The sequence below is a fragment of the Trichomycterus rosablanca genome, chromosome 7, assembly GCF_030014385.1.
Source record: "Trichomycterus rosablanca isolate fTriRos1 chromosome 7, fTriRos1.hap1, whole genome shotgun sequence".
In the NCBI taxonomy this organism is placed as follows: domain Eukaryota; kingdom Metazoa; phylum Chordata; class Actinopteri; order Siluriformes; family Trichomycteridae; genus Trichomycterus; species Trichomycterus rosablanca.
Window position 1 is genome coordinate 8,779,226 of NC_085994.1, and position 21,890 is coordinate 8,801,115.

The 21,890-nt window shown below is 41.0% G+C and overlaps 2 protein-coding genes across 5 annotated transcripts in view; both read right to left on the bottom strand.

The window, feature by feature from the left end:
- The window catches only part of csde1 (cold shock domain containing E1, RNA-binding), a 28,625-nt gene extending 25,093 nt beyond the window's left edge, over positions 1-3,532 (bottom strand). For all 4 annotated transcript variants that reach the window (XM_062998934.1, XM_062998933.1, XM_062998931.1 and 1 more), the window contains exon 1: positions 3,471-3,532. The gene's annotated coding sequence lies outside the window, so the exon portion shown is untranslated. The remainder of the gene's footprint in view (positions 1-3,470) is intronic.
- Positions 3,533-7,484: 3,952 nt separating this feature from the next.
- On the bottom strand, positions 7,485-21,533 carry porcnl (porcupine O-acyltransferase like). Its single transcript, XM_062998329.1, has 13 exons — positions 21,459-21,533; positions 20,056-20,232; positions 19,582-19,774; positions 19,012-19,055; positions 18,740-18,921; positions 15,967-16,097; positions 15,596-15,721; positions 13,569-13,669; positions 11,457-11,533; positions 9,798-9,861; positions 9,623-9,708; positions 8,028-8,129; positions 7,485-7,896 (listed from the first exon to the last, which is right to left on the bottom strand). Exons 2-13 carry the CDS (start codon positions 20,189-20,191, stop codon positions 7,798-7,800), a joined length of 1,341 nt encoding a protein of 446 aa, XP_062854399.1. The 5' UTR covers positions 20,192-20,232; positions 21,459-21,533; the 3' UTR covers positions 7,485-7,797.
- Positions 21,534-21,890: the final 357 nt, after the last annotated feature.

The following is a 21,890-nucleotide window of genomic DNA, read 5'->3' on the forward strand; positions in this document are numbered from 1 at the left end:
TGTGCTCTGTGATGCAGGATGATGAGTTGCTGCGTGTGAGGCCTTGTGGATGTGACCGTACATGTTAGAATTGTAGTGTGTGTATGTACAGTGTATCACAAAAGTGAGTACACCCCTCACATTTCTGCAAATATTTCATTATATCTTTTCATGGGACAACACTATAGACATGAAACTTGGATATAATTTAGAGTAGTCAGTGTACAGCTTGTATAGCAGTGTAGATTTACTGTCTTCTGAAAATAACTCAACACACAGCCATTAATGTCTAAATAGCTGGCAACATAAGTGAGTACACCCCACAGTGAACATGTCCAAATTGTGCCCAAATGTGTCGTTGTCCCTCCCTGGTGTCATGTGTCAAGGTCCCAGGTGTAAATGGGGAGCAGGGCTGTTAAATTTGGTGTTTTGGGTACAATTCTCTCATACTGGCCACTGGATATTCAACATGGCACCTCATGGCAAAGAACTCTCTGAGGATGTGAGAAATAGAATTGTTGCTCTCCACAAAGATGGCCTGGGCTATAAGAAGATTGCTAACACCCTGAAACTGAGCTACAGCATGGTGGCCAAGGTCATACAGCGGTTTTCCAGGACAGGTTCCACTCGGAACAGGCTTCGCCAGGGTCGACCAAAGAAGTTGAGTCCACGTGTTCGGCGTCATATCCAGAGGTTGGCTTTAAAAAATAGACACATGAGTGCTGCCAGCATTGCTGCAGAGGTTGAAGACGTGGGAGGTCAGCCTGTCAGTGCTCAGACCATACGCCGCACACTGCATCAACTCGGTCTGCATGGTCGTCATCCCAGAAGGAAGCTGACGCACAAGAAAGCCCGCAAACAGTTTGCTGAAGACAAGCAGTCCAAGAACATGGATTACTGGAATGCCCTGTGGTCTGACGAGACCAAGATAAACTTGTTTGGCTCAGATGGTGTCCAGCATGTGTGGCGGCGCCCTGGTGAGAAGTACCAAGACAACTGTATCTTGCCTACAGTCAAGCATGGTGGTGGTAGCATCATGGTCTTGGGCTGCATGAGTGTTGCTGGCACTGGGGAGCTGCGGTTCATTGAGGGAAACATGAATTCCAACATGTACTGTGACATTCTGAAACAGAGCATGATCCCCTCCCTTCGAAAACTGGGCCTCATGGCAGTTTTCCAACAGGATAGCGACCCCAAACACAACCTCCAAGATGACAACTGCCTTGCTGAGGAAGCTGAAGGTAAAGGTGATGGACTAAACCCAATTGAGCACCTGTGGCGCATCCTCAAGTGGAAGGTGGAGGAGTTCAAGGTGTCTAACATCCACCAGCTCCGTGATGTCATCATGGAGGAGTGGAAGAGGATTCCAGTAGCAACCTGTGCAGCTCTAGTGAATTCCATGCCCAGGAGGGTTAAGGCAGTGCTGGATAATAATGGTGGTCACACAAAATATTGACACTTTAGGCACAATTTGGACATGTTCACTGTGGGGTGTACTCACTTATGTTGCCAGCCATTTAGACATTAATGGCTGTGTGTTGAGTTATTTTCAGAAGACAGTAAATCTACACTGCTATACAAGCTGTACACTGACTACTCTAAGTTATATCCAAGTTTTATTTCTATAGTGTTGTCCCATGAAAAGATATAATAAAATATTTGCAGAAATGTGAGGGGTGTACTCACTTTTGTGATACACTGTATGTGTCAGTATGGAGACGAACTGTTTAGTTTTATATATTTTACTGTCAGTACTACACATTCACTACAATAAACTGTTTTTGTTAAAGTACAAAGACTTAATGATATGGAACTTTGAGTTAACAACAATATAAAGGGACACAATCAGTTATCAGTTGAAGTTGGCAAAACTTACATGCCTTTTTTCTTTCAAATCCATGAATTGGATGTATGTGTTTGTATGTGTGTGTATGTATGTACATATATATACACACACACACACACTGATCAGCCATAATATTAAAACCACCTCCTTGTTTCTACACTCACTGTCAATGTTATCAGCTCCACTTACCATATTGAAGCACTTTGTAGTTCTACAATTACTGACTGTAGTCCATTTGTTTCTCTACATACTGTTTTAACCTGCTTTCACCATGTTCTTCAATGGTCAGGACCATCACAGAGCAGGTATTATTTAGGTGGTGGATCATTCTCAACACTGACATGGTGGTGGTGTGTTAGTGTGTGTTGTGCTGGTATGAGTGGATCAGACACAGCAGCGCTGCTGGAGTTTTAAAATACTGTGTCCACTCATTGTCCACGCTATTAGACTCTCCTACCTAGTTGGTCCACCTTGTAGATGTAAAGTCAGCGACTATTGCTCAGCTATTGCTGCTGTTTGAGTTTGAGACCTTCATCAGAGGTCACAGGACGCTGCCCATGGGGCAATGTTGGCTGGATATTTTTGGTTGGTGGACTATTCCCAGCCCAGCAGTGACAGTGAGGTGTTTAAAAACTCCAGCAGCGCTGCTGTGACTGATCCACTCATACCAGCACAACACACACTAACACAACACCACCATGTCTGTGTCACAACTGTGCTGAGAATGACCCACCACCCAAATAATACCTGCTCTGTAGTGGTCCTGGGAGAGTCCCGACCATTAAAGAACAGCATGAAAGGGGGCTAACAAAGCATGCAGAGAAACAGATGGACTACAGTCAGTAATTGTAGAGCTACAAAGTGCTTCTATATGGTAAGTGGAGTGAGTGTAGAAACAAGGAGGTATATACATATACGCAAGCAAAACAAGATCCAGTTGCAGGTTAATAGAACAATGAATGCTTGTGGTGTACGGAACACTATGTCCTTAAGCCAGTAATGCAGCTGAACGCTTTAACTGAAGACGAGTCTAGACAGCTAACAGGCTACTGTTACACAATGCTGCTGCGGGTTGTTGGCAGCTCGGTGTGTTTAGCTGGAGGGTGACACGTGTGTGTGTGTGTTTGTTTAAGACAGACTCGTGTTGTTAACGTTCTATAACAAGCACAACATATAATCTACCAGACAAAGACTTACCCTAGTAAAATACACACGCTCATTTCAGCTAACTTAGCTAACTGTCGGAACTAGGCTAAATAAAATTGCATTTTTTAGAACGAAGCGACAGTTAACACACGCTGATTCCGAATAATTACGTCAAGTTAAAAATAAATAGGTATTATATAAAGAAAATGAAAATACTTTCACTTCTGCGCATTTATAACGTTGGACGGGTTAGTAAACAACAGACGCCGTTAGCCTTTACCCTCATTTCTAAAAGCTAACGTGCTAACGCTAAAGCCGAGTCATATGGTGAACTGCGCTGCCCCCACCCCAGGCCTTTCCTCCCCAGCCGAAAATGAGAAAAATCTCATAAACACAACAGCCCAGCTTTCCAATAAATACCACATAAACGTGGTGACTTTCTACTCAGTTTTCGTGTATTAGTTCGACACATAAAAGACACATAAGAAGAAAAACTCACCCCAACAGCTTTCAGCACCGTCACCAGCGCCGCCATAAGCAGCACGGCACATTACGTAGTGAGCTAGAGCGCAAACATCGCGATATTTCACACAAGCGCACACGTGGTTTGGGGGGATGTGGGGGGATGTGGGGGGGGGGGGGGGGCATTAAAGAGAAGCCGCATCTGCGTTAGGAAACAGCGTTGTGTAGGGGGTGCAGTTCCAAAGTCAAGGGTTATATACATTTGTTGGGTCTAAAACTGTTCTATTTTCGTACGACGGCCTATTAGGGCCACTGTAAAAAATATTTATACGTTTTGATTTCGAGAATAAAGTCGTATAAGTTTCGATTTCGAGAATAAAGTCGTATAAGTTTCGATTTCGAGATTAAAGTCAAAATATTACTAGAAATAAAGTCGAAATATTATGAGAATAAAGTCAAAATATTATAGAATATTGTGGCCAAAGAGTGTGCATCCGTCGTAGGCTTGTCAGTTGAGAGAAGCACGGGTCTCAGTACCTGGATCGGCATGCAAAGAGTGTTATTGTGGTTATCCAGTGACCCGTGATTACTTTTGGGTGGTTGTTTGCATCGTACACTTCCATCCACATGACATGATGACTAAACCCGTTAATGCGACCATTTATAGCGATGCCATGCGGCTTTAGTTTATCATACGAGTCCATAATGCCTAGTTCACACTACTCGACTTTTGCCTTGATTTTAGATTTGCCGACCTGGGAGCAACTCGGTGTTCGCTCAGCGATCGAAACTCGGCTCTCGATAGCTATGTCCGAACCACTCAACAACTCGATCTGAGCGGCTCGCCGAGCGATAAGCAGGATTTCTAGCATGTCAGATGTCTGGATCTGAGTTGCCCGACTGGCAGTGAGTGCTATGTCGAACAGCCAGTGAGAACGCAAGATACGGGGTGAGGGGAAACGCAGGGGAGGAGTTGTAAAAAGGTGGGACAGGGGGATAATATAGTTTATATCAGAATACATCAGCACACGCACAAGTTTTACAGTACAGTATTTCTGACCTTATCATTCTCTACAAAACAAAACACCAACATTGCATTGCAAAAAATATTTATTAATCCAACTCACTATAGAACAATCCAAGCCAAATCCACTCAAATCCATTTCATTGTCCTTATACTAATAACAAACTGGTGCTGATGTGAAGAAGATTGGGAATTTCTTTATTTGTGAAACCGACATGAAAGTACAAATCATAAACATCCCTCGTTTTAACACAAGGAGGTTGCTATGGCCATAATATTTCAACTTTAATCTCATAATTATCTTGACTTTAATGTCGTAATATTTTGACTTTAACCTCGAAATTGAAACTTATACGACTTTATTCTCAAAATCAAAACTTAAAAAAAAATATTGTTATTTAAAGTGGCCCTAATAAGCCGTAAAAGTTTTTGTGACTGGATGAGGATAGTATGTTTTGTCCAAATAAAATTCACGAATTTGCCCTGCTAAAAAACAAACCAAAAAGTAATAAATAAAAAAATTAACAACCAACCACCCAAAACAACAGCACAATCAAACAACCAAAACAGCCACCAAGCTGGTTTTATTTGGTAACCAGGCTTAGTCGGTTGGGCTGGGTGTCCATAGTTATAGAGCCGGGGTGCCCACACTTTCGTGGCTTGAGATCAAACTATTTCAGTTGACATGTCATCGCAATCTACTTATCATTTTTCAAAAAAGCTTTGAAGGTTTTTTAAATGTGCTGAATGTTGTCAGCCAGGTTTGTGTAGTCTGGACAGTAGCTCACTCACTCACTTTTTTAACCTCTTATCCAATTAGGGTCGTTGGTGCTGGAGCCTATCCCAGCTTTTTAATGGGCGCAAGGCACACAGTAACACCCTGGACGGGGCGCCAGTCCATCGCAGGGCAGACACTCACACATACACACACACATACACACATCCATTCACCTATAGGGCAATTCAGTGTCTCCAATTAACCTGACTGCATGTTTTTGGACTGTGGGAGAAGACCGGAGCTCCCCGGGGGAAACCCACGCAGACATGGGGAGAACATGCAAACTCTGCACAGAAAGGACCCGGACCGCCCCGCCTGGGGATCGAACCCAGGACCTTCTTCCTGATTCACACATGTAGGTTGATTAGAAATGCTGGGAGTCAAATATGTGGCACATATTCTCATGTTTCCCTCAGCCAGCAAGTTCCAAAATTGTCCAGCAGAGGCCCTTGACTTGATATGAAAGTCAGATTATGGTTAAAATTTCTGTATGTAACATGAGATCTGAATATTCTCCGTCAGCTTCCACGAATGAACGAAACAGCTGTCTTTGCAGCTCTCTTGCCCGAATCGAACCATTTTTGGTTACTCTGTGCTTGGTTGCACACTCATCTTCACAAACAGTGTAGGTTACAAAAGGAAAAATGCAAAAATGGAGCAAACTGACTACTGATGAATGAAAACTTTCTAGATTCGGGGGGGGCTTTAGGCGGGCTGAGGAGTAGCTATGGTAACAAACCACAGATGAAAGAAACAGTGGCCACATTTCATGTCAATCACGTTGACCTGTTTGAATGAGACACAATCTACCAGCGTGCACTAGGCAATCGACTGGTCGATCGCGATCGATGTATTGGGCACCTCTGTAATTGAGGATTCTTTTAATGCTGTTCAGAGTCACGAAAATAACTCAAATGGGTGGTTTGCTGATTTTTTGATTATACATAATAATCTGAACAAACTTCTTCTTAGCATACGGTGATGGTTTGCGTTTTATTCTCGGCCCCGGCAAGAGAACACTATTTTATGGGGCGGTCAATTAAATCATATTTATAGAGGCACAGAGAAGTTACAAGCTAAAGTCAAATACTATTGTGTCTTGCAACTACGTACTTTGTGTCGCTTCAAATCATAGTAAAATTTAGAAATTTAAACAATTACAAATTAGATCTTTAGATCTTACATCTTATGGCTAAATGTTTTTGTAGCTGTGTTGCTTTGAGAAGTCACCTGACCCTTAATGCAAACCTTAACCAACCCTTGGAGCTGATGAACTCTGAAGTAAAACTGAGCAAATACATTTACATTTTCGACATTTAGCAGAAGCTCTTATCCAGAGCGACTTACAAAAGTGCTTCCATAGTAAACATTACCTTATTCTAGTTTAAGTAAACAACAGTCCAAGAACACAAATCTGCTAAAACCCTGTTAGAACCAAGTTTTTTTTTTTTTGAAAGAAATGAAAGTGTTAGTAAGTAAGTACAAGTCAGATTAAGTGCTTAGTAAAGAGGTGATGAAAGTTTTTAATCGTTTTTTAAAGACAGCAAGAGACTCAGATGTTCGGACAGACAGAGGAAGTTTGTTCCACCACTTGGGTGCCAGTACAGAGTCCTGGGTAAAGGATCAAGTCGGGCGAGACTAGTGGCTCCGAGGTTGTGTGGTATAGAGCGGGGTTTGATTAGACCACGAAGGTACTGTAGCTTGGGGCTGGTCCATTTTTGGCTTTGTAGGCGAGCATCAGTGTTTTAAACTGGATGCGTGCAGCTACAGGAAGCCAGTGAAGAGAACGCAGCAGTGGGGTGATGTGGCAGTGTTTAGGTTGGTTAAAAACCAGGCGAGCAGCTGCATTTTGAATGAGCTGCAAGGGTTTAGTAGTAGACATGGGAGCTCCTGCCAGGAGGGAGTTGCAGTAGTCCAGCCGTGAGATTACAAGTGACTGGACCAGAATCTGAGCGGCTTCCATAGAGAGAAATGGTCGAATCTTCCTGATGTTGTAGAGGAGGAACCGGCACGATCTTGTCATGTTGGCTACACACGGAGAGAAGGTCAGCTGGTTATCCAGGACGACACCAAGGCTTCTTTCATTATCAGATGGTCTGATCTGGGAGTCATCAAGAGAGATGACTAGGTCAAATACAGAAGTATATGGCTAGACAACAAATCCTGCTGTCTTGTGTATAACTCAGCCCCATAAGGTACATTGCATTTATGAATTGCAAGCCCAAAGCAAAATGACACACACAGCGATGAACAGATGGAGCATGTTTTTTATTAGAAAATAATAAATATCTTTACATGTCAGCTGTATTGTCAAAATATAAAAGGTTCTTGTAACAAAAATGATGCATTTTTACATGTTTCATATGCATAATATACAGTACGTGACTGGGAAAATACTTTCAAGACTTTCATCTAAATCTAAAAATAACAATATAAAGGATAAAAGCAGTAATGGTGTACTTCCTGCAATCTCTGCAGCTCCAGATAAAAAAAACAAGCAGTGAGTCGCTGGGATCGTCTTCAGCTTGTCCTGTGCAGGTTGTCTTTTTTCACATTTGGATTTTAAATGAGCCAATAGAAGACAAAGCACCCCAACGTCACCCAGTGGCTTGCCCAGTTTAGCTCCGACCACTTCTGTATAGTGTGACTAGCCATGTGACCCTGAAAGTAATAACAGGACATAAATAATGAATAAGTGAAGAAGCTAGTATTAAATCTACGCTACATTGTAAAGTGAAATGTGTTCATCAATCATAAATAACAAACAATAAATAAAAACAGTGAGACGGAACCTTTTCATCTTCAGCATCCAAGTCAAAGAGTGAGCCCAGGTATATCAGGTGAAATATGGACAATGCGCTAAAGAACAGATTAATCCCAAACACCCACACATCCTACATGAAAGAAATCACAGTACACGGACACACAACATAAAATGAAAATCATTAATAGAAATGAATGCATGACGAGTTTACACAGTTGCCTGATAGAGGTGGTTAGTAAAGCGTAACTAAAATTATAACAATATAAGTACTGTACATTTAGTCCATTCATTTTGGTTTCCTGCTTGTCATTATTTTCATATTTTTTTAATGCATTTTCTCCTCTTCTTCTCCCAACTTCTTAGTACGTCCAATTGCCTGATTGCATCATGCTTCCTCTCCACTAATGCCAACCCCGCTCTGATTTCAGGAGAACGAAGCTAACCCATGCCCCCTCCGACACGTGGGCAGCAACCGTATGCATTTTTTCCACCCACACTAGGCGAGTGCATATATGCAAATCAGCCTTGCGTACGGTGAGACACACCCTCTTCACACTCTTTCCCCGCCTCTGTGCAGGTGCCATCAATCAGCCAGCAGAGGTCGCAGCCGCATCAGTCACGAGGATTCCCTATCCGGCTTGAGACGATGTATTCGAGATCCCAGCTCTGGTGTGCTAGTGTGTGTTTTTACCGCTGCGCCACCTGAGCGACCCGTCATTATATTTTTCAAATGGGGGTTCAATACAATTTGCTTGGGTCTGGAGGTTCTTAATCTCATCTTAGACCAAATCACAAATATCTTTATGTAGCTTATATAGATTTTGTGTTTAAAGTAGTCCTATATGCAGATACACTATATGACCAAAAGTATTTGGACACCTGACCATGATCTTGTTGGACATACCATTTCAAATAGAGTGAACTCTGTGATCTTTTCTGGTATAACAACAGACACTCTTCTAAGAAGGCTGCTTACTTTAAAATATTTATACTTGTTCAGTTGAAAAAGCATTTGTTTGACTGGGCACTGATGACAGTCAAGAAAGCCTCAATTGATGTTCTAATTCAATCCAGTTTAGGGAAGACTCCTATTCCAGCATAGTTGGAAGCATATAATTTCCTTTATATAATTGATTTATTACACCTGTTGGCAATTAAATGAATTTAAAAATAAAACAGAAAGAGTATTTTTGAACATATAAGGTACGAAACAAAACCAAATCTAAAACCATGATTATGATAAAATCATATTCTAATGAAATGATTGCATTAATCCGATATTAACATGATAACTTGTTTTTTATGTATAGTGTTTAGTAACAATGCAGTTATTTGGGTTTTTAAAAAAATATTTTAACATTTTTAAGGAGCAAAATTTGCTGTGGGCTTGTAATATTTTATTCTATCACAATAATTACTCTGAGATCATATAAAAAACCTAAAGTTTCTACCATGGCAACACTACTAGAAATATTGTATTATATAATCAGCTCATCTTCCATCAAAACAAAGATAATTTTTGCTTTTCTCTTAACAGTATGAAGTCATCGTTCACATGTTATTTTTAATTCCATCAGCATCTCCCAACATTATCAATAAGAGCTGTGTTAACATGTACTCTACCCTTTTGTTCTGATGATGACAGTCACTTGGACAGCGCTTGGACAGTATGCAGGCACTAAAGATAGCTGCCAGCCTCTTTCTAAGAACTGAAGGAGGACGAACAGAGCAGTCAGGATAAAGTATCAGTACATTCAGTATTAGTTCAGCATGAGCAGGAATAAACTGTATGTCTTACCATGTTCTACGTAAGTGATAAAGCCCAAGGACAACAGCACGGCGCCCAAGTGAAAGCTCAGACCCTGCAGAGCAGAAGAGAGCTGATAAACAGTTTGCTAGTAACAGTTTGCTGGTTCGCAAATCCACACATTCACCACTAGAGGTCTCTAGATGTCCAGCCACGGTGCTTGGATAGCTGGTACACTATATGAGTTGTCTGATGTTTATAAAATAATAGAAATAAGTTATTGAGAAATAAATCAGCTGTTTTATTAACTAAATACTGTACTTGGTAATGTATTAAATGGGCTAAATACTTTGAAACTGTGTATTACATTGTTAGCCATAAATTTAAAACATTTTGATTTAGTTTGTACAATTTAGATGACTGGCTTTTGCTTCAGCGTTTTAAATATCTCAGAGGCAATTGTTGAAGGATTCCATCCCCTAAAAATATATTACTAAAAAACAAAAATTAAAATTAAACAAATGTAAGGAAACAGCTGAACTAAACAAGATAAAGAAGGAAAATGATTGTATTTACAAATTACTGAACAAAATATAATTAGGCACAGAATATTATTTTTATTGCAAATAGATTTTCTCTAGTGTTATTGTCCTTTAATACAACATGGCTAATGTGGTCGTTTATTACATTTTAATCAGACATAAATCTATCAATCAATATATCTAAAGTCCTAAATAATGTCCTACAGTATGCAATAAGTCATAGATCATATTACAAATCAACACCAGTCCTTTCCATAAACTCTGCCTCGTACACGACATCCACCTGGCCGAGAAGTACCAGAGACAAGCACACACACCCAACATGTGTAAAGTTGTCCGCCTCTTCTTTTTACCAACTAGTAGTGGACTCCTACATAGTCTTCTGCAGATTCTTACAAAGTCTGAGCACATATGAAGAACTACTTTACTTCCTCAGAAGTCAGCCATTTACAAAAGTTAGCAATTACATTTTCCTAAAAACAAATACTTTAACAAATATACAGGGGTTGGACAATGAAACTGAAACACCTGGTTTTAGACCACAATAATTTATTAGTATGGTGTAGGGCCTCCTTTTGCGGCCAATACAGCGTCAATTCGTCTTGGAAATGACATATACAAGTCCTGCACAGTGGTCAGAGGGATTTTAAGCCATTCTTCTTGCAGGATAGTGGCCAGGTCACTACGTGATGCTGGTGGAGGAAAACGTTTCCTGACTCGCTTCTCCAAATCACCCCAAAGTGGCTCAATAATATTGTGGCTCTTGATACATCACAAAGACTTGCTGTCTTGGTCACAGATGCGCCAGCAAGACGTGCACCAACAATTTGTCCTCTTTTGAACTCTGGTATGTCACCCATAATGTTGTGTGCATTGCAATATTTTGAGCAAAACTGTGCTCTTACCCTGCTAATTGAACCTTCACACTCTGCTCTTACTGGTGCAATGTGCAATTAATGAAGATTGGCCACCAGACTGGTCCAATTTAGCCATGAAACCTCCCACACTAAAATGACAGGTGTTTCAGTTTCATTGTCCAACCCCTGTATATTTACATACAAAATATATAATTTGTATTTGTAGAATATTTACTCTGCCTAAAACAGAATGTTATGTGGCCACCACGGTGACTTTAATAAAAAAAAAAGAGTTTTGATTTGATACTCACATGTAAAAGCGTACTGGCTGTGTACGTCACCAAGATGGCAGGAAATGTACCAAGTTTAAGTGCACTCTTAAACACATCTGTGCAAATGAACATTAAAATTAAGAAAAGTCATATTATCAAGCTGATTAAAAAAGGCTAATCATTTTTGAGCTGTTAAACAGGATATGGGGTCTCAGGACCACAAACAACCCATGAGGGTTAAATACTAGATGACTAGTATCTCAATTGACCGCTCTCAATTCGTTTATGTAAATAATAAATGCTCGGAAACTACAAAAGTAAAGTATGGTGTTCCACAGGGGTCGGTACTGGGACCGCTATTATTTACACTCTATATGCTTCCACTAGGTGAAATTATTCATAAACATGGCATAAACTTTCACTGCTATGCAGATGACACATAGCTGTATATATCAGCCAAACCAAATGATACTGACACAATCAGTAAGATAGAAGATTGTGTAAATGACATAAAAAACTGGCTGTCGTGTAATTTTCTTTTACTTAATTCAGATAAAACTGAGGTTTTACTTGTTGGCTCTAAAGCTGCAAGAGACAAGTTATCTAACCTGGTGCTAAACTTAAACACGTTCTCGGTTACTCCCAGCCCAGATGTAAAAAACTTAGGTGTCACAATAGATTCAGATCTCTCATTTGATACACACGTTAATAATATTACTAGAGTTGCTTTCTATCATTTGCGTAACATTTCTAAAATAAGAAATATACTATCTGTTAATGACGCCGAAAAACTGATCCATGCGTTTATAACTTCTCGGTTAGATTATTGTAATGCTCTTCTAACTGGATGCTCTGGTAGATCCTTAAACAAACTCCAATTAGTTCAAAATGCAGCAGCTCGAGTGCTAACTAGAACTAAAAATTTTTACCATATTACTCCTGTTCTATCATCTCTACACTGGCTGCCAGTTAAATTTCGCATTGATTACAAAATACTTTTACTAACTTATAAAGCGCTACATGGTCTGGCTCCACAGTATCTGAGTGAACTTATTAATCACTACAACCCAGCGCGTCCACTTCGTTCACAAGATGCAGGGTTACTTATAGTTCCTAAAATTAAAAAGATCACGGCTGGTGGAAGAGCATTTTCTTACAAAGCTCCACAACTCTGGAATAATCTTCCTGCCTCTGTTCGGGATTCGGACACAGTCTCAATGTTTAAGTCTAGACTGAAAACATATTTATTTTCTCAGGCTTTTGATTAGTATAGACAAAGGCGCAGAGCTTGGGGGTTCTTGGTCATAGAAACTTGTGGTGATCAGGGATGTTGGGTTGCTGTCGTTCTGCCTCTCTTGTCCGATCACTCAGGTTTGATGACGGTGGGGAGATGGGCGCTGATGTCCTGTGAAAGCCTTCATGACCTTGTTACCTGCTTGCTCTCCCTTTTAGTTATGCTGTATTAATTAGGGCTGCCGGAGTCTAAAACTCTCTGTAAAACTGTTTGTCAACTAGCATTGTACATTATTAACTACATTCTCTGTTGTTTTACCCCGAGGGCATTCTGATGGAAACCTGTTTACCCGCCGAAGTTAAGGATTAAAGTCGAGACTGCCGGGACAACGATGCTGCTCCTGTCAGATGTGACGGGTCTGGAGTAATTGCAACGACAAGAAATCACTACAGACTTTATTGAAGACTAGAGCGGATAACAACTCTATTATTATTTAATTGTTTATTTATCTATTTATTACCAGTTATGACTTTTAGTTCATTTTAATTCTGTGTTTGTATGATTTGTGTAAATCGTGTATTTATTTAAAGTATCCTCCAGGCCACCCAGGAAGGATGGGCCCTGCTGAGTCTGGTTCCTCTCAAGGTTTCTTCCTGTAATTTTCAGGGAGTTTTTCCTTGCCACAGTCGCCCTCGGCTTGCTCAACAGGGGTTTTTGTATCTGTTGGTCCTGGATTTTGTAAAGTTGCTTTGAGACAATGTATATTGTAAAAAGCGCTATATAAATAAAGTTGACTTGACTTGACTTGACTAGTGAATAAATGAATGCTAAGGCTTGTTGCATGAATTCAGACAGAGATTCAAATAACCATACACAAAAATTAAATATACACAATTAAAATATACTGAATAACTCACATTTGTTTAGCCAGACAGACATGGGCAGGTTCCATGAGGTCACCACTTCCACCATAGATCTGGGCAGTTCAACATTGAGAGGCTTTGCCACAGTTACATCCCTAAGATAAAAACAATCACCATACTTAAAAATCCATCCATAGTTTTACAGGTTAAACCAAGTTTTTTCCACCATACATACTGTAGGTACTGTTAACCACTAATAGGTGAACTAAAAAAACATTAATTATTGTGGTAAACTGGCATTTGTCAAAGGGTGGAATATACACTGCCCGGCCAAAAAAAAGGTCACCACCTGGATTTAACTAAGCAAATAGGTATGAGCCTCCCATTGGATAATTACTGCATGGGTGATTATGTTTCAGCTGGCAACAAGTTATTTAACCCTAACTGATGCAGTGAGCTTCTCATTTGTTAAACAACCATGTGGAAAAACACATCCTGTGGTCGTGGAAAAGATGTTAATCTGTTTCAGAAGGGTCAAATTATTGGCATGAATCAAGCAGAGAAAACATCTAAGGAGAAGCTGAAACTACTAAAATCGGGTTAAGAACTGTCCAGCGCATTATTAAAAAGTGGAAGGACGGTGGGGAAACATCATCTTCGAGGAAGGAATGTGGTCGGAAAAATCGGCGATCACTTAAACGTTTGGTTAAATCAAATGGTAGAAAAACTACAGTAGAACTCAGGGAGATGTTTAATAGTGAAAGTAAGAGCATTTCCACACACACAATGCAAAGGGAACTCAAGGGATTAGGACTAAACAGCTTTGTAGCCTTAAGAAAACCACTTGTCAGTGAGGCTAACCGGCAAAAACGGCTTCAATTTTCTAGGGAGCATAAAGATTGGACTCTGGAGCAATGGAAGAAGGTCATGTGGTCTGATGAGTCCAGATGTACCCTGTTCCAGAGTGATGGGTGCATCAGGGTAAGAAAAGAGGCAGCTGAAGTGATGCACCCATCATGCCTAGTGCCTACCGTACAAGCCTGTGGGGGCAGTGCTATGATCTGGGGTTGCTGCAGTTGGTCAGGTCTAGGTTCAGCAACGTTATGTGCCCAAAGAATGAGGTCAGCTGACTACCTGAATATACTGATCCACCAGGTTATTCCATCAATGGATTTTTTCTTCCCTGATGGCACGGGCATATTCCAAGATGACAATGCCAGGATTCATCGGGCTCAAATTGTGAAAGAGTGGTTCAGGGAGCACGAGACATCATTTTCACACATGGATTGGCCACCACAGAGTCCAGACCTGAACCCCATTGAGAATCTTTGGGATGTGCTGGAGAAGACTTTGTGCAGTGGTCCAAATCTCCCATCATCAATACAAGATCTTGGGGAAAAATGAATGCAACTCTGGACAGAAATAAATGTTGTGACATTGCAGAAGCTTGTGGAAACGATGTCACAGCGAATGCGTGCCGTAATCAAAGCTAAAGGCGGTCCAACGGAATATTAGCGTGTGTTTTTTTGGCCAGGCAGTGTATTAGCTAACTTAAAGATCTGACTTTTACAAGAGCCAAATTGTGATGGGTAAATGACTGGGTCTAAGCATTTCCAAACTTGCAGATCTACTGGGGTGTTCCCAGCATTCAGTGGTCATTACCAGCCAAAAGTGGTCCAAGAATAACTGGTAAACCAGTGTCAGGGTCAGAAGTGCCCAAGATGACCCCTGTCCACCACTGAAAGCACCTACAATGGGCACATGAGCTTTAGAAATGGACCATGGAACAATGGAAGGAGGTGGCCTGGTCTGATTAATTCATGTGAAACATGATGCACTTTCGGAAAATAAGAAGATGGCAGGACGATGGAGGGTCTTGGCCAGTGTGAGGCTCTGGGCAATGTTCTGCTGGGAAACCTCGGGTCAGGGTATTTATGTGAATGTTACTTTTGGCCACCTACCTAAACATTGTTAGCTGATTAAGTACACCCATTAATGACAACATTGTGGCCGTTTAGGCAGTCACCTCTTTTAGCAGGACATTCTAACTAAAATTTGGAGAAAAATAAAGTATCACTTACCATTTCAGATTGTCTTTGTGTGCAGTAAATCCAGCTCCAGCCAGAACCATGGTAGTCTCACTCAGATAACTAACAAAGTAGTTACTGAAGTGGAAAGACAGGGCGTTCTCATATGCATGAAGCCATCTGATGACATAAATATATATACACATTATACATAGCTCTAAGTATAGAGAAATAGTTGAAGAGGAAGAGACCCCTTGACCTTGATTAGATATTTCAGTAATTTTAAGTGTAGATTGACGGATAAAGTGGAAGTCCAAACTCAAATCAAATAATTTTTTATTCAATTTGATTTGTAATCAGATCCATAAAACAAAGTGCTCAAAAACTCAAGGGGTCTGAATACTTCCACTATTATGTTAACAGACCTGTGAGGTAGCCCATCACCACTGATGGGAATGAAGTAAGGGAAGAGATATGGAGCGATGCAGGTGGAGATAACAAGACACACTTGACTCTTTACAAAACTTGAAGCGATCTTTATAAACCAGGAGAAATTCTGAAAAGGGAATTAAAATCACATGACCACAAACAAGCCTGCACAAACACCAACTAACATACAGCGGCATACACTAATCAGTCATAACATTAAAACCACCTCCTTGTTTCTACACTCACTGTCCATTTTATCAGCTCAACTTATCATATAGGAGCACTTTGTAGTTCTACAATTACTGACTGTAGTCCATCTGTTTCTCTGCATGTTTTTTTAGCCTGCTTTCACCCTGTTCTTCAGTGGTCAGGACCACTACAGAGCAGGTATTATTTAGGTGGTGGATCATTCTCAGCACTGCAGTGACACTGACATGGTGGTGGTGTGTTAGTGTGTGTTGTGCTGGTATGAGTGGATCAGACACAGCAGCGCTGCTGGAGTTTTTAAATACCGTGTCCACTCACTGTCTCTCTATTAAACACTCCTACCTAGTTGGTTCAACTTGTAGATGTAAAGTCAGAGACGATCGCTCATCTATTGCTGCTGTTTGAGTTGGTCATCTTCTAGACCTTCATCAGTGGTCATAGGATGCTGCCTATATTTTTGGTTGGTGGACAATTTTAAGTCCAGCAGTGAGAGTGAGGTGTTTAAAAACTCCAGCAGCACTGCTGTGTCTTATCCACTCATACCAGCACAACACACACTAACACAGCACCACCATGTCAGTATCACTGCAGTGCTGAGAATACCTGCTCTGTAGTGGTCCTGTGGGGATCCTGAGCATTGAAGAACAGCATGAAAGGGGGCTAACAAAGCATGCAGAGAAACAGATGGACTACAGTCAGTAATTGTAAAACTACAAAGTGCTTCTATATCGTAATTGGAGCTGATAAAATGGACAGTGAGTGTAGAAACAAGGACGTGGTTTTAATGTTATGGCTGATCAGTGTATATCGTAGGAAAGCACCAATCTGATACTCAGAAACTGGAACACCATAAACATTAGAACAACATGAAACATTCAAACTCAATAATTAGGAGAACAGTCCACATATACAGTGTATCACAAAAGTGAGTACACCCCTCACATTTCTGCAAATATTTCATTATATCTTTTCATGGGACAACACTATAGACATGAAACTTGGATATAACTTAGAGTAGTCAGTGTACAGCTTGTATAGCAGTGTAGATTTACTGTCTTCTGAAAATAACTCAACACACAGCCATTAATGTCTAAATAGCTGCAACATAAGTGAGTACACCCCACAGTGAACATGTCCAAATTGTGCCCAAATGTGTCGTTGTCCCTTCCTGGTGTCATCTGTCAAGGTCCCAGGTGTAAATGGGGAGCAGGGCTGTTAAATTTGGTGTTTTGGGTACAATTCTCTCATACTGGCCACTGGATATTCAACATGGCACCTCATGGCAAAGAACTCTCTGAGGATGTGAGAAATAGAATTGTTGCTCTCCACAAAGATGGCCTGGGCTATAAGAAGATTGCTAACACCCTGAAACTGAGCTACAGCATGGTGGCCAAGGTCATACAGCGGTTTTCCAGGACAGGTTCCACTCGGAACAGGCTTCGACCAAAGAAGTTGAGTCCTTGTGTTCGGCGTCATATCCAGAGGTTGGCTTTAAAAAATAGACACATGAGTGCTGCCAGCATTGCTGCAGAGCTTGAAGACGTGGGAGGTCAGCCTGTCAGTGCTCAGACCATACGCCGCACACTGCATCAACTCGGTCTGCATGGTCGTCATCCCAGAAGGAAGCTGACGCACAAGAAAGCCCGCAAACAGTTTGCTGAAGACAAGCAGTCCAAGAACATGGATTACTGGAATGCCCTGTGGTCTGACGAGACCAAGATAAACTTGTTTGGCTCAGATGGTGTCCAGCATGTGTGGGGGCGCCCTGGTGAGAAGTACCAGGACAACTGTATCTTGCCTACAGTCAAGCATGGTAGTGGTAGCATCATGGTCTTGGGCTGCATGAGTGTTGCTGGCACTGGGAAGCTGCAGTTCATTGAGGGAAACATGAATTCCAACATGTACTGTGACATTCTGAAACAGAGCATGATCCCCTCCCTTTGAAAACTGGGCCTCATGGCAGTTTTCCAACAGGATAACGACCCCAAACACAACCTCCAAGATGACAACTGCCTTGCTGAGGAAGCTGAAGGTAAAGGTGATGGACTAAACCCAATTGAGCACCTGTGGCGCATCCTCAAGTGGAAGGTGGAGGAGTTCAAGGTGTCTAACATCCACCAGCTCCGTGATGTCATCATGGAGGAGTGGAAGAGGATTCCAGTAGCAACCTGTGCAGCTCTGGTGAATTCCATGCCCAGGAGGGTTAAGGCAGTGCTGGATAATAATGGTGGTCACACAAAATATTGACCCTTTGGGCACAATTTGGACATGTTCACTGTGGGGTGTACTCACTTATGTTGCCAGCTATTTAGACATTAATGGCTGTGTGTTGAGTTATTTTCAGAAGACAGTAAATCTACACTGCTATACAAGTTGTACACTGACTACTCTAAGTTATATCCAAGTTTTATTTCTATAGTGTTGTCCCATGAAAAGATATAATAAAATATTTGCAGAAATGTGAGGGGTGTACTCACTTTTGTGATACACTGTATAAGTACTGGCCATATAGAGTATGTAGCAGCAGTACAGCATTAGAGTGAAATTTTAGGAAGTAGTTACCATTTTACGCCCATCCACAGCATCTCTGTAGCTCATAAAGCTAATCCATGGGCCAAAGATCACTGTCCCAGCAAACCATATGTAACCCAAAAACTCCAGTATTGTAGGAAATGAGGACACTGCTCCTCTGTCAAGGTCAAAGGCCAGAGAGATAGCCTTCATGGCCACAACCATTTGAGAGCCTGCATTTACAACACACAGAACACAAAAAACCCTTTCATTCATTGTCATTATTTTAGGTTACAACCAATACCAATACAAATATTACTCACCCCTCATCTTATGCCAGGTTTCGGCATCTATCAAATGCAGCTCTCTATAAAGCAGAAAGGAACAAGAAATTTTGCAAAATGCCCAGGTGGCGCAGCGGGATATTCCGCTTGCACCAACTCCTCGGTTCGTAACTCTGTGTTGCCTCCGGATGGCTGGGCGCCATCTAGCGGGCATAATTGGCAGTGTCTGCAGCAGATACTAATTGGCCACCGTATCTGCAGGGTGGGGGCCGGACTATGAGTGGGTGGATGGATCTTCATACACTGTGTAAGGACCCTGATTGGCGGAAGAGACGCCTGTGAAGAATGTATGGGCGAGAAGAGGAGGGCTGTGCACGAGTCGGAAGAGACGCGTGTACAGCGACGTGCTCTCCTCGGATGCAATCTGGTATCTCTGGTAGCAGCGGAAGACAAAATTAAGTGTGCTAAATCGGGAGGAAAAACGGGGAGAAAGTGTGTTTAAAAAAAAAAAAAGGACCATGGACAAAACTCTAAATAAGCACAAAAACACAACATAAGCACAAACAACACCTAGGTGAACAGTATATGCATGTGCTAGTGAGTACAGACCCCATAAGCATGTAGATGAGAATAGCGATGGAAAGGAAGACTCCTCGACTGCTGGACTTTTGGCAGAGAAAGAGAATGAGAAAGCACACAAGACTGAGCGCGATCACCCAAATCATGTGCTGCTCAAAGAAGACATAAAGCACATAGAGGCCTCCTGCCACTGAAATCATGTGCTTCGTGTAATTCGGAAAACCTGTAGATAACAAAAACAACATTAGATTTGTTTGTTTGTTTATTAGGATTTTAAAGTCCTGTTTTACACTTTGGTTACATTTATGACAGGAACGGTAGTTACTCATTACACAAGGTTCATCACTTCTCAAGGTCATATCAAACACAGTCATGGACAATTTAGTGTCTCCAATTTACCTCACTTGCACGTCTTTGGACTGTGGGAGAAAACCGGAACACCCAGAGGAAACCCACGCAAAATTATGATTACTTAGATTACAGAGTTCTCCATAACAGACTCACCCATTCTGCAGATGATTCGGCAGAGGCAGCAGACGAGCATCAGCTGCCATACCTGCTCCAGACCTTGCCATGCAGTGGGAATTATACAGCCCTCAGCAAGAAACCACAAAAACTCCTGTCTGCCGAACGACTCCATGGCAACCCACAGAAAATGCTGCTCTCATACAAACTCAGGACCTGAAGAAATACAAACAAGAAGGAGACTTAGGCAGTGGTTCACATTACCAAGTGGCCTAAAAGAAGGTGCAGAGGAAGTGTAGTGCTGAGAAAATGAACAAATCTATTACTATTCGTTGTTGTATAATTACTCCTGCCAGTAGCCGTCACTGTGTATCAGACAGAGGGGACAGTGAGCGAGAGAGAAGAAGGAAATCGCTGAGTAAAGTATTCTTTCTTTCGTGCAGTTACACCTACAAAATACAACACTACTGAAATAAAGAAGGAAATAATAGAGAAATATGAGAGTTATTGTTTCTGGTAGATACATTTTATAAAAAAAAGAAGGAAATGTATTATGGTGTATGGTACAGCACACGTACTGTACTGAAATGTGATGTGTGTTTATGTACAGTGCAGTACTACTGTTTATTATTGTTTATTACAGTATTATCTATTCTATAATTTAAGATTTAAGGGAAAATATACTTGTATTTATAACAAAAAAGAGCATTTAAGACATTAGAGAGGTTAGGTGAGGTGGTGGTTTGGGAGGTCTGGCACGGATTAATTCTATTTACATTATTTCTTACGGGAAAAATAGGTTTAACTAATGCATTTTGCAAATGCATTTGAACAGCTAACCAACTTGGGAACTCGGGATTCTGGATGAAGCACAAGACGTTTATAGCTAACTTTAATCTTTTTTGCTTAGTAAATGGAAATTAAAATAGCTAAAAGAAATGCATTGTTTTGATGGCGTGTGAAAGCTGTGCCAGTTTCAAGTGACTAACTAAACATTGTTGATGTATTTATGTTCGTAGACAAACATATATGAAAAAGATCTTTGATTTACTAAAAAAAACATGTTTAATTTTATGCTTTCTTACTATTGTGAACGCATTTTCACAACAACAATCAAACCGAGTGAAGTTGTATTAAATATGCAACTATCTGACATGTACGAGTTATCGATGAGCACTTGAACGCTGCATTAATTAGCTGTAAGAGTACTGGCCAGTTCGTCGTTGGTTTAGTATGCGGTGTTTGAATGGTCTCGCTTTTATTCATCTGCTATATAAAGCGTTATCCTTAGCTTGGTGTGTAAAACAAGTAAACAGCGTAGCAACTATATTTGTTTATACTCTTTTAGTCCAGTAAATCAACCTAACAACTGATCAAAAATGCAGGAGAAACTACAAAATGCGGGTTAGAAGAGAACTGCAGTGATTGAACGCTTCTCTTACCACACTACAGCCACACAGTCCTGATATCCAACCGCGAGGTGCAGTCTGAAAATCTGTCAGGTTTCATATAACTTTATAGAGCCGATCAGACAGGATTAAACTGTCCATATCAGTTCGATTTACGAAGAGGAGTAAGTACAGCATGCCATGGGACACGGTGCATTTCAACCAACCTTGATTCACCATCCTAGCCAATAGGTGTCGACATTCCTTTACTTTAAACAGTGGGGTCATATTACGCACCCGTTTTCTTCCTGCTCCTAAACAAACTCCATCACATTTATTTTAGTGCTGGTAAATTCGGTTCATTTTATGGACTCGGGTCACTCAGTAATGTGATTCGGTTCATTTGAGTCATTTGAGTCACTTGTACTGACATTCTGATTGCGATGGATTTACTGCATGAAAATGCATCCTTCTCTCTTAATTTAC

What these genes read in the sequence shown, in the direction of transcription:
- porcnl (XM_062998329.1), bottom strand. Translation starts at nt 20,191, where the DNA reads ATGGAGTCGTTCGGCAGACAGGAGTTTTTGTGGTTTCTTGCTGAGGGC. An exon ending in CTCATCTACATGCTTATGGG is followed by an intron (nt 19,056 to 19,581) that starts GTCTGTACTCAC and finishes TCTGCTTTATAG; the next exon opens with AGAGCTGCATTTGATAGATG. An exon ending in AACCTGGCATAAGATGAGGG is followed by an intron (nt 18,922 to 19,011) that starts GTGAGTAATATT and finishes TTGTAAATGCAG; the next exon opens with GCTCTCAAATGGTTGTGGCC.